The sequence below is a fragment of the Monodon monoceros genome, unplaced genomic scaffold (assembly GCF_005190385.1).
Source record: "Monodon monoceros isolate NGI ecotype Baffin Bay Population unplaced genomic scaffold, NGI_Narwhal_1 Super_Scaffold_2, whole genome shotgun sequence".
Taxonomy (NCBI): Eukaryota; Metazoa; Chordata; class Mammalia; order Artiodactyla; family Monodontidae; genus Monodon; species Monodon monoceros.
Genome location: NW_021703776.1, coordinates 50,714,924 through 50,731,017, shown reverse-complemented (window position 1 = coordinate 50,731,017; position 16,094 = coordinate 50,714,924). Strand labels below are relative to the sequence as shown.

Genomic DNA, 16,094 nt, shown 5'->3' with positions numbered 1-16,094 from the left:
CACTCCCCGACAGGCCGCGGGCAGGGTTGCTTTATAGGGCAGGGCAGCGGGGGGAAGAGGCGGAGCTCTCGAGGGGTGGGCGGGGCTGCACGGCTCAGGCTCCAGATCATCGCGGTGCTGGGCGCAGCCTCTCCGCACACAGCCCGCCACCGCCATCTTGAATCGCGTCGTTTCCGTGCTCGGCGCTTCTGCACACGGTCCCGAGCCGAGGTGTCGGCAGGGCGGTTCTGTACCAGGAACTTTGGGCCGAAGGGCTGGTGTGAGGCCTCTGCCCGTGGCTCCCTGTGAGCAAGTTAAACTAGACGAAGCGCCAAGGCGAAGAAAAAAGGTTAGACTTTATTTCATTACCTAGATACTATTTTTATTCCCTGGGAATTGTTAATGGGCTCTGCCAGTGACAGTTACATCTTTAGGGCACTTTACAGTTTACTGTTACATTTATTTTATTTTTATTTTTTTTGCGGTATGCGGGCGTCTGTCTGCTGTGGCCTCTCCCGTTGCGGAGCACAGGCTCTGGACGCGCAGGCTCAGCGGCCATGGCTCACGGACCCAGCCGCTCCGCGGCACGTGGTATCTTCCCGGACCGGGGCATGAACCCGTGTCCCCTGCATCGGCAGGCGGACTCTCAACCACTGCGCCACCAGGGAAGCCCAAGATTATTTTAATATAGCCTTTCCTTATAACCAGAATACTCAGCTGTCCCCCCCCTTGGCCCCCCCCCCCCCCCACTTTCTTTACTTGGCCAACCATCACTCTGTGTTCCGTCTCCCACTGAAAAATCCTCTCCCTGGCAACTTTTCCCCGCCCCCCAGGTAGCCTCAAGCACACTCTGCTTTGGGCTCTTGCCCCCTTCTCCTCACACTTCTGAGAGAGCTCTTCTTACGTCGAAGGCAGCTCATCACCGTCCCACTCCTCTGTCTCACCAGAGTAGGAGCAAGCGCCTCAAGGCAGAGCCCAGTCTCATCCTTCTGTCTTCTGTGATGAACACAGTAAATGTTAACTGAGTGCAGAGATGAACCAGCAAAGGGACAGGGAGACATACAAGCCACGGGCACAGGTTTAAGGCAAAGCAGCTTAAACGAACACATAGAGGACTTTTTCGCATATCACAGCATGTTGTTTCAAGACTGAGGGTGACCTCAGATATTAGAAACCTGCTATTTTACAGATATGGGGACCACACTTTAAATGTTGAGGCACACATTTTACATGTTGAGATGTAATTATCTTCTGCACTGTTGTTTTGTTTTTTGGGGGTTTTTTTGCAAAAGATAATTTTTGACTTTTAAAGAGTACCTCTTTTTCCTTCTAACTTCAAAGTATCTTGGTAGTGGAATTTCTTAGTTATTAATACAAAGGAAAATCTGACATCAGAGGCAATACACACCCACTTTCCCTAGTGCATAAGTAGCCTATCATCTCTAACCATACATTTAACCCAAATTGCCTTTCCCAAAAAGGCTTTTACAGGAAGCAACATTGACTTCTAATTCTTTTCCTTTGCCTACTTTCTATTTCCTGTGCAAATGGCCTAGGAGTTGTTGACAGGAGAATAATTTGAGGTGTGGAATCTCATCAGTCAATGCTATAATAACTCAAAAAAAGTCTGATGTATTTTTTCTTTGCAGGTAATTTTTATGGGATGGCCATAGTATTTGATAATTACTTTGAAACAGAACACTGGATCTGGATGAGGATAGTGCCTTTGAAAAAGCTTTGTTAACATAAACATTGTAGAAACAGGTACAGTCAGGGTATCAATCATACTTTTACTAGGAGTGAGAGAACAAGTTTCATGTTCTCGCTGGACTTTTCATTGTTTATAAAACCTTAGAGGGTCTATTTCATACGTGATGGATTTGTCATGATCAAGATGTGATTTTGAGCTGAGAGTTTCTCCCTTTAGTTGCTAAAGTTTAATACTGTCAAACCCCTTTGTCCTTCATGCAGAATTCAGTGGGAGCTCAAAAGAGGAGCATCCCCCAGATGAGCTGTGTGCTGCCCGCACACCTGACTATCTCCCTCTCTTGAAATAATGATCAGAATTAGTGGAAAGGAGGACATGCCTTTTGCAGAGACACTGTTGTCACAGTTGTTTATGTCAGGCTTGTCTTTGTCTCTTTTCCTATCTTATAACTCTTGGAGCCCTCTCTCACCTATCGCCTTCCATCCCCACCTAGCCCATCAATAGTGTGACCTTGTTTATGTAGATCTGCCTGTTAATATTAGTGTTAATTAGTGCTTGCAAGAACTGTATTGTCTGATCCCCTGAACACTGTGTTCACACCCAGTGTTTCAGTGAATTCCGTGTTTCAGTGAGGAACGTAATACATGTGTTTATTAACCCTGATTTGCCAGAGCAGGAAGCAGTAAGTGAGTCACTTGCTGTATGTGTGCCCCGCCTTGCCTTCACAGCCCTGTACCCCCTAGGAAGTCTATGCATAAAGAGCCAGAGCTCTGTATTTCCTTATTGCCTAGTAGTATCTGCTAATCCTCAGAGATGAGTGAATAGGTGTCATTTCCCCCCATGATGTCTGCCATTCCTCCAGTTTTGCCAGCTTCTGGCTTTATCTCTTCCCCTTTCTAACTCATTTGACTGTCATATTGGTCCATCATAGTCTGAGTTACAGCATTTGGCACTGACCCCCAGATCAGGGAATCCCTATGGAAAAAGTGGGTGGGCTGGATTCTCCTCCATTGCCGGCACCTGCTAGACCTGACCCCATTTTCTGTGGGTGCTTTGAATAGTATCTGATCCTTACATAGTGCTTACTGCATACCAGGTAGTATTCTCCCACAGATGAAAAAGGTGCTGTTATCATCACCCCTAGTTTACAAAGGAGGAAATTAAAGCTCGATGAAGTCCCATGGCTAGTAAGTAGGGGATCAGAGGAGTCTGTCTCCATGATCTGGGCTCTTAAACCTTTCATCTCCACTGTTCTCCATCAGTGATTTACCATGATCATTGAGTATAATAGCAATAGATGATGGAACTGAAAATTCGAATAAAGTGTGCTCGTTACACGTGAATCGGAATTGCCTTTTAATGCCTTTGACCAGGTCAAACATTGTGGGGATAGAAAAGTAGATGCGGAAAGAAGCTGGAAGTATGGATAGAGAAAGACAGTGTAGGGAGAACAGTATTTGGGGATGAGGAAACTATATATCATGTGACTAAAGATGTTAACTCTAACAAATAGTATGGCCAGTGAAGAATGTGAGCATCCCAAGCTGTCTGTTCTGCTTCTTTGAAACATTCTGATGCCCAGACAGAGGATGTGGGGGAAGAAATGACAGAATTCTTAGAACTGTTAAATGATGACATGTCTGATACTAGAGTGAAGGATAAAAGCTCATGAAAGAATCATGAGGGACACATACATACTTTATTCAGTTCCATGAAGATGGCAGTTCATTCTTTGAGTCGTAAGCCTGCTTACTAAGTTTGGAGTTGATAAAATGCAGCAGATTTAACTTGTCTTACCGCATTTAGCTGCATTTGTTAAAACACAGACATTCGACTTGGGTGGCTCTTTAGCTGGGTTTGTTTTACTGAAATAAAATCCCTGGCACACGATAATGGGAAGAAAAATACAGAGTTTCATCATATGCAGTGTACTGTTTTCTGCACTGGAGAATCTTGAGTGCTTTGGAAATAATAAGTCTGTTTCCACAATTTCCTGCTCTCCACTAGGTTCTTGGAACGCCAAATGAGGACACGTGGCCTGGAGTTCATTCTTTACCACATTTTAAGCCAGGTATGTTTCACTAATTACAAATGACTAAGTGCTTCTGATATGAAAAGGGTGAATATATAAATATTCCCCCTCGAGCTAATATATTACCTGGGAAAATTCTGGTTACTTTTGCCATTGTGTATTCAACCTCTTATTGGAGTTGTCCTTTGGTTTTCACAGTTTTATTTGTTGGCAAAGATAGACTGAATGACAACCCTCGTGAGAGTTTTTCACCGTATGTCCTTCGTTTGATTTGACTGGCTAATCTTGAAGTAACCTTTCATTTCATCATCAGTTAGACTAGCATCCATGTCTATAAAGACAAACTTTAAATCAAGCTACTATAATCCATCTGTGTGACTTCTAGTAATAATACTAGGGAAAGTATTACATTGTAAAAAGGAAAAATCATATTTTTATTTATTTTTTAAAACTCTAGTAATACATGATCAATTAATTTGAGTTTAAACATATAAAATGTTCTGTATGTTCAACATTCCATCTTTTTTAATTTTAAATATTTAAACCCCTAAACCAGAAAATCTGAGGGAAAATGCAGAACTTCTATATAAAATAAGTTGTCACTTTTTTCTTACCAGTAGGTGGCAGTCAAGAAACTTTCAGTTTTAATAATTATGCTTGATGGAAGAAGAATCTCAAAATGGGCTATTTAATTTTTATAGGAGGGATGAAAGGTTTGGAATTTAATAAAAATTAGTGGAATGAATTATTGTAAAATAATCTTTTTGTTTTTTCTTGTTTACAAAACATGGATTATAAAATGCAGACCTACCATTAAATTACTGAAACGGATTTTATGGAAGGTCTAATAGTCCATTATTTTATGAGGGAAAAGAGCTATGAATAATTACTGTTACAGGATCCAAGTGTATTCTTTTTCTCCCCTTCCTCTCTTTTGGGGGACCATCAGGAATAAGTTATCAATCCCAAAGAATGACTGAGTTTAGAAACTACTGTTACTCTTAATATTTTTCTTCTGAAAGTACACCATGTGCTGAGAATTCTTTTATTTTCTTTGGCTGCCCCAAGGACCCTTTGCACTTTTACTGAAAATTCTAAATAACTTCTATGTTATGAAAGACTATAGATACTTAATTTAAGATGGATTTTTTTTTCTTTTTCTTTTTTTTTAACTAAACAAGAAGCATCCTCTAAGTGCTCTCACTAATGGATTTTAAGTGAGAACACAGCTCTTTATAAACGTTCCAGGTGTGGGTTCATAAAGAAGCCTCACTTCCTCATGTTAATATCTAAAATCTTAAGTCCTAGGGAAATAAAGCAGAGGAGAATATGAAAAGGGTGTAAATGAATAAAGTTGATGCAGAAAGGAACAATTAAGATAGTCATTTGGCCCACCAAGTTTCTAGAGGAGAAAACATGGAGTATTTGGTTTATTTTGGTGTGAATAGAATTTATCTTAATAAGCAACACACAAAAGCATTTTTAAATGTGTCTGGAAAGTACTATGATGTAATGCAAATTGAACTAACAGATTGGGAACTTCATGAGATCAGAGACTGTGACTAGTATGTATTTTGGTTCAATGAATGTCTGCTGCTCTGAATTTTATTGAATGTTTAAAACACATTATTTATGTGAGTTTTCTGGTAGGCATATATAAATTAGGGTGTGTATATATATATATATATATATATATATAAGTTATTAATATTATGTACAAGTGCAACCACAGACATAATATATAAAAGGTAATGGGGGTCCAAAAGAATAACGTGTTTAGATGAATGTAAGGCATGGGTGCTGACTAGCAAAAAAGATACTCCAGGCAATGCTTGGTGCTTGTGGATGAGAGTAGATGTGATAAATGCTTCCTGAGTTGCCCTGAGAGGAGTCAAGGAGAGACAGGATAATAGACTGAGGCAAAGGGAGCAAATCTACGAGCCTTTTCATGCAGCACTTAAGCAGACCCATCAGGGGAGTGCTGGGGAAGAAGATACACGTCCCCAGAGGAGAAAATATTAGTGCCAGGGTCCACCTGTCCCACCCCACTTTCCACCTCCTTATTCTACCCCCAAAGAGTGCCTTAGAAAGTCTGAGGGAAAAGAAGAAAGTCTGAGCCATGAGGACATACTTTTTTTGCTTTGCTGGATAGACTTCATTTTTTAAGAGCAGTTTTAGGTTCATAGCAAAACTGAGCAGAAGGTGCAGAGGTTTCCCATACATCCCCTGCCCTGACACATGTGCAGCCTCCCCCATTATCAACATCCGCCACCAGAGTGGTACATTCGTTACAGTTTGATGAACTTAAGCTGGCACATCATTATCACCCAAAGTCCATAGTTTACGTTAGGATTCGTTCTTGGTGTTGCACATTCTACGGTCTGTACAAAGTATAATGACATTTATCCACCATTACAGTATCACACAGAGTAGCATCACTGCCCTAAAAGTCCTCTGTGTTCTGCCTGTTTATCCCTCCCTCTTCCCTAAGCCCTGGCAACCACTAATCTTTTTACTGTCTCCATAGTTTTGCCTTTTCCAGAATGTCATATAATTGGAATCATCTGAAAAGGATGTTGCCTTTTCAGATTGGCTTCCTTCATTTACTAATATGCATTTAAGGTTCCTCCAGGTCTTTTCATGGCTTGATAGCTCATTTCTTTTTACCACTGAATAATATTCCATTGCCTGGATGCGCCGCTGTTTATGTATCCATTCACGTACTGAAGGACATCTTGATTGTTCCAAGTTTGGGCATTTAGGGATAAAAATGCTCTAAACATCACTGGCACTGGGTTTCAACTCTTTTGGGTAAACACCAAGGAGTGTGATGGGAAAAATTATACTTTGTCCAATTTTTGAATAGATAATAAATTTAAGCAATTCAAAATATCAAACCATATAAAAAAGGAGCACAGTACAAAGCCTCCCCACCCTGTCTGCCACCTGCCTACTTCCCCAGAACGATTGCCCCAACCACAGGCCCCCACTTATTAGTTTCTGTTATGTTTCTTTCTTCTATGTAAATGTGAGAAATTATGAATATATATTTTCATATTTCCCGTATTAAAAACAATTTTGGGTCTTGCTTTTCTCATTAATGCATCCTGTAGGTCCTCTCATGTCACTGTATAGAGGAGGCCAGTGTGACTTCCCTCTTTTCCTGCAGCCACATTGTTTCACATTGTATGGATTTAACCTGTCCCTACTTATGGACATTTGGGTTGTTTCCAGTGTTTTTGCCATTATAAATATTATAACCCGTATACACACACATAAATAAGCGCATCACATCTGTACAAGTATATCTGAAGGATAAATTACCAGAAGTAGGGTTGAAGAATTAATAAGTATACAGTGACCCTTGAACAGCACGGGTTGAGCTGTATGGATCCATCATACGTGGACTTTTTTCATTAATACCCACTACAGTACTCCATGGCGGTTGATTGAATCAGGGATGTGGAACCACAGATACCAAGTACAGACTATAAATTATAGGCAGATTTTCGACTGCAGAAGAGTCAACGCCCCTACATCCTGTGTTGTTCAGGGGTCAACTGTATACAATTATACTTTTGAACACTTCTGTCAAATTGTTGTCCAAAAGGATGGTACCAGTTGGCTCTGTTACCAGCAATACATGAGAACGCTTCTTCTCCACTCCACGCTTCTTCTCCACTCCACGCTTCTTCTCCACTCCAAACTTTTCAATTTTGCCTGTTAGGTGACAAAAAAAATCTTAATATAATTTTAATTTACATGCTTCTTTTATGACGAGGCTGAGCATCTTTTCGTATGTTTCAGGATCACTTGTATTTCCTTTTCTGTGAGCAACTAATATCTTTTGCCAATTTACAGTAGAGTTACGTGTCATTTGTCATATTCTTACTAATTTCTAGGGGTTCTTTATATATTAGAGAAAGTATCATTTTTCTATAAACAGGTTTTGCTTCTCTGGAATTTTAAAAAATGACTCTAATTTTTAAGGAATTTTGAAAGTAATCCTCACTCTCATATCTTACTAGTCTTGTTTAACTTGTTTTGCCTCAAGAGAAAAAAATTCTGTGTTGGCTTAGAACAATTGTTAAGATTTTAAGAGAACAACTAGATAACAGCTGGGATTGATTCTTTAGAATTTAGCCTGTATGTGTCCTCTTCTGCACTTATATTTATGCTAACACAAAATTCCTTAACTTCAGCTTATTCCCATAGCAACCAGGCAGCTGGGACAGGCCACAGCTGCATAAAATAAATAAATATATGTGTAACACACACATGCGCACGTACACACGTGTGTGTTACATATAATAAGAAATCTAACCTTGTGAGCTGCCACTTCCCCATCATTTACTTCTATTTAAATTTCTCTCAAAAGAAGTAGGAAATGGGTCTGTGTCTTCTTTGAACCTGATTGCCTTCTCACTTCTTTTTCCTCACCCTCAGGTTCTGTGGTTTATGGTCTCAAAATTAGGGGTCTCTCCCTCTCCCCCTCTCTAGTCCCTCTCTGTCCTTCCTTCCCCGTCTTTCCCCCTTCTCCCCACCTCTCATACTAGAGTGTCTCCTTCTATCACTATCCTCAGGATGCTTGCTGTGGGCCAGCCTCGGAGGTGAAAGGTGACACCGTGGTATTCTTAGCACTTCAGTAATTCTGTCACCTTCGATGAGATTCATCACAGGCCAAACCCAATTCTCTATCAAAAAGTAAGAGTCTACTGCAAAATTACTACATTTTCCCTTTCACTTGTTTCATAATGACTCACTACTGGGATGCTTTTGCGTAATGCCCTCTGCTCCATTTCCTTCTGGGATGGGAAGAGCCTTCCCTGTGTGACTCCCAGGACCACTTTGCCCTGCCTGCTTTGCCCTCGGCTACTTTATGTCAACAGAGGCCACATGGCTTATACACCTCTGGTGAAGTGGTGCTTGAAATTCTTTGTTATAAGACAGACTTATTAGCATTAATATTTTTTAAAAACACATCTTGGGTATGTATTGGAGGGGTTGTTTGGGATTTGTAGAATTGTGGTAGCCCCAGATCAGGGCAGAATATAGGTAGGCATTTGAGGTTCTCCAGACTAGTAGAATCAGGGTGAGGGACTGAGAATTCTGAGAAGATTTTGCAGTTTCCTACTGTCAAGGAAAACCTTTGGGCTGCTTGAGCTGGGAGTAAGAGCGGTGTTTTGGTTGTGCAGTAACTATTTAAGCAAATTGAACATTAGAGCCGGAAGAAGTTCCAGAGGGCAAATAGCCCTGCTCAGTCCTTTGTAAGGCTAGGAACCTGAGGTCAGAGATGTTAAAGGACTTCCCCAAGGTCAGTGTCAGAGATGAAAGTAGATCCCAGGAGGTCTCCCTGGGTTTCAGTTCAGTGCCCTTTTTTTGCAGCATGAATCACAGATGATCCTGCTACTGCATCTGTATTACAATTTCTCGTTGACCTTCTTCTAATGAACAGTTTACTGACAATTAGTCTATGAAGAAAGTAGCAAAAAAGTAGGAAGGATCTGAGCTCTGTACTTAGTAAAACATGGACCCATAAACATCACTTTGTATGAAATACTTTGGCCCCAAAATAACATGTGGAGTCCATGTATGAAGCTTTTTTCATCTCTTAAATGCTTCCAACAAAAGGGGCATTCAACAACTATTTAATGACCAGTTGTTATTCAGGAGTTCAGAAAAGGAAGGCGCTGTAAAATTCAGGGAGAGAAAAATGTTGCTAGACAGGAAGCAATTAAAAGTAATGAAATTTAGACTGAAATAATTCTATTTTTCCCAAATCAAGCAAGGGAACAGAGTATTTCTAAAGTGATTATATTATTCTGAAGAGAAAGTTATCTAATCCAAAAAGCAGTTTGATTAAGGAAAGTTTGTTAAAGTCAGAATTTCTTGCAACGAATTTGCCGTTGGAGGCAAATTGCAAAAAGGGAGTATTTTAAACATTCTGTGCCCCAAACTAAGCTCACAGACACACTGATATTGAAGGCAACATATAAATATGGACTTAGTTGTACTCAGACTCTGTAATGAGGTGAAAAACTTCTCCTCAATTCCAGCTATTCACAGGCCTAACTGAGGCCCCCAAACTAAGTAGATTCAGACTTCTTAATTCCAGAGGGAAGATGTAAATTTTTTCAGAATACCATGATGGGACTTCCCTGGTGGCACAGTGGTTAAGAATCCACCTGACAATGCAGGGGACACACGGGCTCGAGCCCTGGTCCAGGAAGATCTCACATGCTGCGGAGCAACTAAGCCCATGCGCCACAACTACTGAGCCTGCGCTCTAGGGCCCGTGAGCCACAACTACTGAACCCACGAGCCACAACTACTGAACCCGTGTGCCACAACTGCTGAAGCCCACGTGCCCTAGAGCCCATGCTCCACAACAAGAGAAGCCACCGCAATGAGAAGCCCACACACCACAACTAAGAGTAGCCCCCGCTTGCCGCAGCTAGAGAAAGTCCACGCACAGCAACAAAGACCCAACGCAGCCAAAAAAATTTTTTTTAATTAAAAAGAAACAGAATACCATGATGATAACACCTTACGTTTTATGTTGTATTTTATTATTTACAAAGCATTTCAACATATTATCTCAGTTGGTATTTAGAATAACTCCTGAGTTATTATAATGTTATTGTCCTAATACTGTTATCACAATTTACGGACAAGGAAACTGGGAGACTGAGGCTTGGAGAGATTGTGTGGCTTGTCCAAGGCCACATCTGCAGTATGTAGCGGAGCCCAAACGCAAACCCAGGCCTGCAGTCCCTGGCCTGCTATTCTTACGGATGCCTGCCATTCTTACGGATGCCTGCCAGTCTCTTTAAGAGAGCTTCCCCGTCTGCAAACATAGGAGTATGATGAGGGAGAATTGTCAGCCTCTTCTCAGCCCCGCCTGGTGGCATCTTGGGAAAGATCTCTATATATCTTCTTGTAGGTACCAGAACCCACCCTCCACCTGCTAAATATGGGTATCTTCTTTGAAACTTGTGCTTCCAATAAATTGTCCACTCCAAACACCGTCTGTGGGTGTTTAGTTTTAAATGTACAGTCCTTGGTACATATTATGGGAATTGCCCAGTTCCATGATTGGCACACCAGAGGAGATCTGAACCTGTAGCCTTTGTTCACACTCTGGACTTCCCCTAGTCTGTTAGAAGGTGATGGAAAAACTGCGGAAGCAGTAGAAATTGTTTGGTGGGATGTTCAGTGCAGGGCGGTTGAGAGGAGGGTGGTTTCGTGCCATGATGTTGCCCTGCACAGACCACGCCTGCTGTCAGGAGACACCTGTGGACATGCAGGGCCATCTTCCTTCCTCTTCCAGAAGCATCCCGTCTGCTCCCTCCAGCTCATGGAACTCCTATGGACGTTAAATGAGATAATCCATTTTTACATCCTCTTCATTACTTTTTACATACTTATACTTTACCTATTTTTAAGAGGATTTGAGCTGGCTGTGTAATTGGTATAAAAGTGCTTTTAAACTGTTAGGGGCATGTAACATACAAAGTAATATTTTGTACCATTTATACTGTGTCCTCTGCCCGGTGTTTTCTTTCCCACTTTATGCTTTACCTCAAGAATCTTTTTATATGTCTTTTTTTTTTTTTTTGAGCGATTGATAGCAAATGTAACGGTCATGGGTAACATCTGAATGTACAAGGGTGTAACTGTGATGGTTATAAAAATTGACTTGAAAAATTAATCTGCAAATATATGGCCCTTATCTCAGATTTTATTGCTAAAAACCTTATGGGTCTGCCTGTCCCAAGGCTCAGGACATTTAGAGCTCTCTCCCCCAAGCATCAACCACCACCTTCTTCAACTCTGCCATTCTTCATCCTACCAGTAAATGCCACTCCGGTCACATAGTGAAAAAGCCAGTTAATTAGTAAATTTATAATAAGTGAACTTTATAGAGCAGAGGAAGTTAAAACAACGTTAAGCGTGACAAGAAGGTCAGGCTGTCTTGACTTTCATACTTTCTGATTGTGGCAATCATGCTGGGGGTCACTGCTGGCTGAGAGCAGGGGAGAAAATGCTGGAGTTGAGTGGCCACGTTTCAAGCAGCAGGAACCATGCGCCAGATACTCTCATGAGCTCAGATTCTTAATAAGTACTCGCTAGGTGGCAGGCAGCATTGTAGATGCTGAAGACACAGTCGTGAACAAAGCAGATAAACCCGTTGCTTATGGGGCTTCCGTGCTAGAGGGGAGACAAATAGTAGACAAATTACAAATCAGTGTGGCTGGAGAAGCTGACCACAGACAGAGCAGCAGGGGTGGGTCACTGAAAGTCAAGGTGAAGAGCTAGGATTTTATTTGAAGTGCGAAAGGAATCAATGGAGGGTTTTTGAGCGGGGGAGGAAATTGATGTTTTGTTTGCAAAGGGATCTACTGTCTACAAAAAGTCACAGACCTATTTCAGAGATGGTAAGGGGCTTCATCTCAAGTGTGAACTCCTCTTGATTGGTAGTTTCTGCCCACAGCTCTGGGCTGAGAAGGGTCTGTAATAGCAAGTCCTGGCTCAGGGGAAATTATTCTCACACCAGTTAACAGTGATGCCATAGACATGGGGCATACGTTTTTCCCAACAGGTCCATAACCGACCAAGGATTTGATATGCAAAAAGTCATACATATAGCCAACGCTATAAAATAAAAATTTTAAATGGCCAAAAATCATGATAATTACTGAAAAATGTAAAATAATAATTCAGCTCTTCCCCAGTGGGCAGACCTATGGGGGAGATATCTTTATAAATTGTAGAAATTCATTTCAATGCAAAGCAGGGACTATCTGTACTGACTTTCTCTGTATCTGCTTGAAGAATTTCCCATTTATTTTCACTAGAGGGCATCACAAATGATGGAGACTAACAGAGTGTCCAGAAAACGCCAGAGAAAATGTAGTGAGATTAAATTTTCAAAGAGAAATGAAGTTCTTCTGATTGCAGCTTTATTGAAAACAAAAGCAAAAACAAAAAAATCCTTAGGTATACTGGTTTCATTACTTCTACTCTTGCAATTTTGAAAAATTCAGTTTGGGAGTTATCCACACCTCATCGTGCCAAAGTTGATATAGAATGCCAGTCACCAAACAAAGACTTCTTCAGTAATTATGCTCCCTCCCACCCCAAGAGGATTAAAATCCTTGTATAGTGTCCAATTTGTGTGATTTGGTTACAATCATATCTAAGAAAAGAATTAGAATTTCAACCTATGAGTGGAAATCAGAATAAATGAAGACACAGATCATTTTCAAGGTACTGAAAGAACTGTTACCAAAGAGCTTGGGTAACCCAGCTTTTTGGTAACAAGTGATAAACCGGGAATAGAGTCCTGATTCAGCCTCTGCCACTAGCCTGGATCATGGGCTCGTCAGCTCAACCTTTCTAACCTTAGCTTAGTCATTTGTAGAATGAAGTGGTCAGACTACCTGATTGCTCACATTTCCCCTAGAAGGTGCTGAGTTCTGTCTTCCTGATCTCTTTCTCCCTGTGGAGAGTTTGGATGGAGGGATGGGTCGGGATGCATGGAGAGTGAGACACAAAATCTTTCTTCTCCTTTCTTTTCCGGGAGCTGTAAAGATTCAGTCTCATTTGTGAATAGTACACTTTAGACTGTGATAAATGCCTAACTGATTAAACTTTACTTCTCTAAAGAAAAACATCTTACCGAAAGAGAAGTGTTCCATGACTTTTAGGTTGAGAAAGGTGTGGTTGGTTTGAAGACCTCAGCTGGGAATATGCACTCACAAACCCATTTGTATGTCTGTTGGAAAAACCAAATGCCATAGGAAGTAAGAACGTTTAACGTACAGAGTAGACGTTTGTTTCTAGAAGTTGCTCAGAGATTGCTCATTTTAAAACACACGCCGTTGGTAATCGAAGGATGATTTGCTGCAGCCAGGGCAGGGCAGGATGCTGCAGTCTCCTATTTTCAGGACTGAAGATGGCTACTCAGCATTTTAAGGAAACCCCTCTGGGTGACGGCAACAGGGCAGTGAGATTCTGTTACATGTTAGCATGTCACGTCAGAGCCTCTCACTGGTAACGCTGGAGCTGTGTGAAATCACAGCCGTTATATATATGAGGGACAGCAAGAGTTTTAAAGCTGTGAATTACAGTTGTGCAGACATACATCTTATTTCTAAAATGCCTGTTTGGATCACTATGCTTTTTTGGAATTGACATATCTAAAATCCCCATATTTTGGAACAAGTCTAGCCCTCTCTGTTTGGGATAAACTGTCGTCTACTGTGCATGAATTCTGCTTTACTTCTGGTCTGAGGACCATAGATGGTTTAAATCCAGCTTTTCTATGTCTTGGTCAGAATATCAGCTGAAATGTTGACTGCTGGCTTGGTTTTCCTTATAACCATAAGAAAGTCACATTTGCATAAAAATTCTTGTGAATACTTGTAAATAGATTTTCTTCCATTGCTGGCCCCTTAGTATTGGATCCCATGATTCATTGTAGGCTACAGATGACCTTGTACGTTTTGTGCACTGCGGGGTCCACAGTGCCTGGCAAACAGGCACACAAGAAATATTTGTAGAATGAGTGAGAGAATGAATGAATACTCATGTCTTCTAACCTTAAAAGATTCAAGGCTATGATCTGTTACATAAACAAGTAACTAAAGTGATTGTTGGAAGCATCACCAGAGTGATTCGTGACTGTGTTTATTGTTCATCCTCATAAAGGACCGGACTCTTTTCCCTCCACTGAAGCAATCCTGAGAAAGGCTTCAGGTTCAACACCTCCACCAGATGATAGTCTGGTCGCAGCTCTTGACTTAAGTCATTACTACTTTCTTACAAACTCAGGAGAAAAGAGTAAATGCATTTGTTAAAATGCAAAATAATCCTAAAGAATTTACATAGTGAGTAGTTGAATATATAGTTTAGAGGTGTTCATTATAAAATAATCAAACATTTACTGTGGCATTTTGGACATTACTCTTTTTTTTAATTTATTTTTTGGCTGTGTTGGGTCTTCGTTGCTGTGCGTGGGCTTTCTCTAGTTGTGGCAAGCCGGGGCTACTCTTCGCTGCAGTGCACGCGCTTCTCACTGTGGTGGCTTTTCTTGTTGCAAAGCACAAGAGAAGCTCTAGGCGCATGGGCTTCAGTAGCTGAGGCACTCAAGCTCAGTAGTTGTGGCTCACGGGCTTAGTTGCTCCACGGCATGTGGGATCTTCCCAGACCAGGGCTGGAACCCATGTCCCCTGCATTGGCAGGCGGATTCTTAACCACTGCACCACCAGGGAAGTCCCTGGACATTACTCATTTTTGTATTGACTTATAGTTATTCCATGATATTATTTAAAAATCAGATGCTATTAAATCCATTTGTAAAAGGTGTACTAAAGTTTGAGACTTTAAAAAAAATTTTTATTAGAGTATAGTTGCTTTACAAGTTTGAGACTTTTAAAGATCTTGTCTCTATTGCCACCCCTCCTTTCCATGCACCCCTCCCCCCTAAAAAAAGAAAGAAAAGTGTTCTTATAAATCCTGCTTTAGCCTTTCAAGTCCTTTGAACATATTGGGTTAGGCAAAAAGTTAATTTGGTTTTTTTCCGTAAGATGTTACAGAAAAACCCGAACGAACTTTTTGGCCAATCCAGTACTTGGGGGTTTTAATTGATTGCTTGATTTGACTACTTACTCATATGTTTCCTTGTTATTGACGTTAGAAACACAGCAGTATCTTATAAGATCCAAAAAACATTGGTGAGAAGGGGATAAGGGTATTAAAAATTAAAGTTACTTTCCTAGAGTATACAGTACATATATATAAGCAAATGAGTAAATTCCAATTTAGGTTTTATCTGTTTTCACACTGCCTCAAGCCATTTCAGGTTTAGCTCTTTTAAGCTAGGAAACTTTAGAATATATAGCATTGTTCTCCAGTGTTTTCCTGTGGAATCTCAACGAATTGCTGTGTATAAGCATGGCAGTTTGAGCAAAACCCTTCCAGCCTCTGTCCCCTACCCCACCACGTTACAGAGTTAGTGATTTCTTCTTCTCTACCAGCTCTCCTCCCTGGCCGCCCACTGTGTGCGACCATCCTCTGCAGTGTCCCTGCAATAAGAGGAGAAGGTGAAAATCAGCCTGCAGGTTTAAATTAATTGCACTTCTCAGTTATGCTGTGAGTTAGTCTATGCTTTAAATCACGGCATTCTAAACTTCTAGTTTAAACATAATTGGAACGAGAAAGCTGAAATTAAAATAGTGACAGAATAAACCTAACTGGAGGAGAAGAGTATAATACACTCCTAATCAAATACTCGAATAATCTGTTAAAATTATTCATAAGCAGTTGGCTATTTTATTAAATACACCTGTTACTGTTTTGGGGCATTAATTT

The 16,094-nt window shown here is 40.9% G+C and overlaps 1 protein-coding gene across 4 annotated transcripts in view; it reads left to right on the top strand.

The window, feature by feature from the left end:
* The window catches only part of CDK14 (cyclin dependent kinase 14), a 609,384-nt gene that overhangs the window by 471,605 nt on the left and 121,685 nt on the right, over positions 1 to 16,094 (top strand). For all 4 annotated transcript variants that reach the window (XM_029234436.1, XM_029234439.1, XM_029234435.1 and 1 more), the window contains one exon: positions 3,695 to 3,758. In XM_029234436.1, coding sequence (XP_029090269.1) covers positions 3,695 to 3,758 — 64 coding nt within the window. The remainder of the gene's footprint in view (positions 1 to 3,694; positions 3,759 to 16,094) is intronic.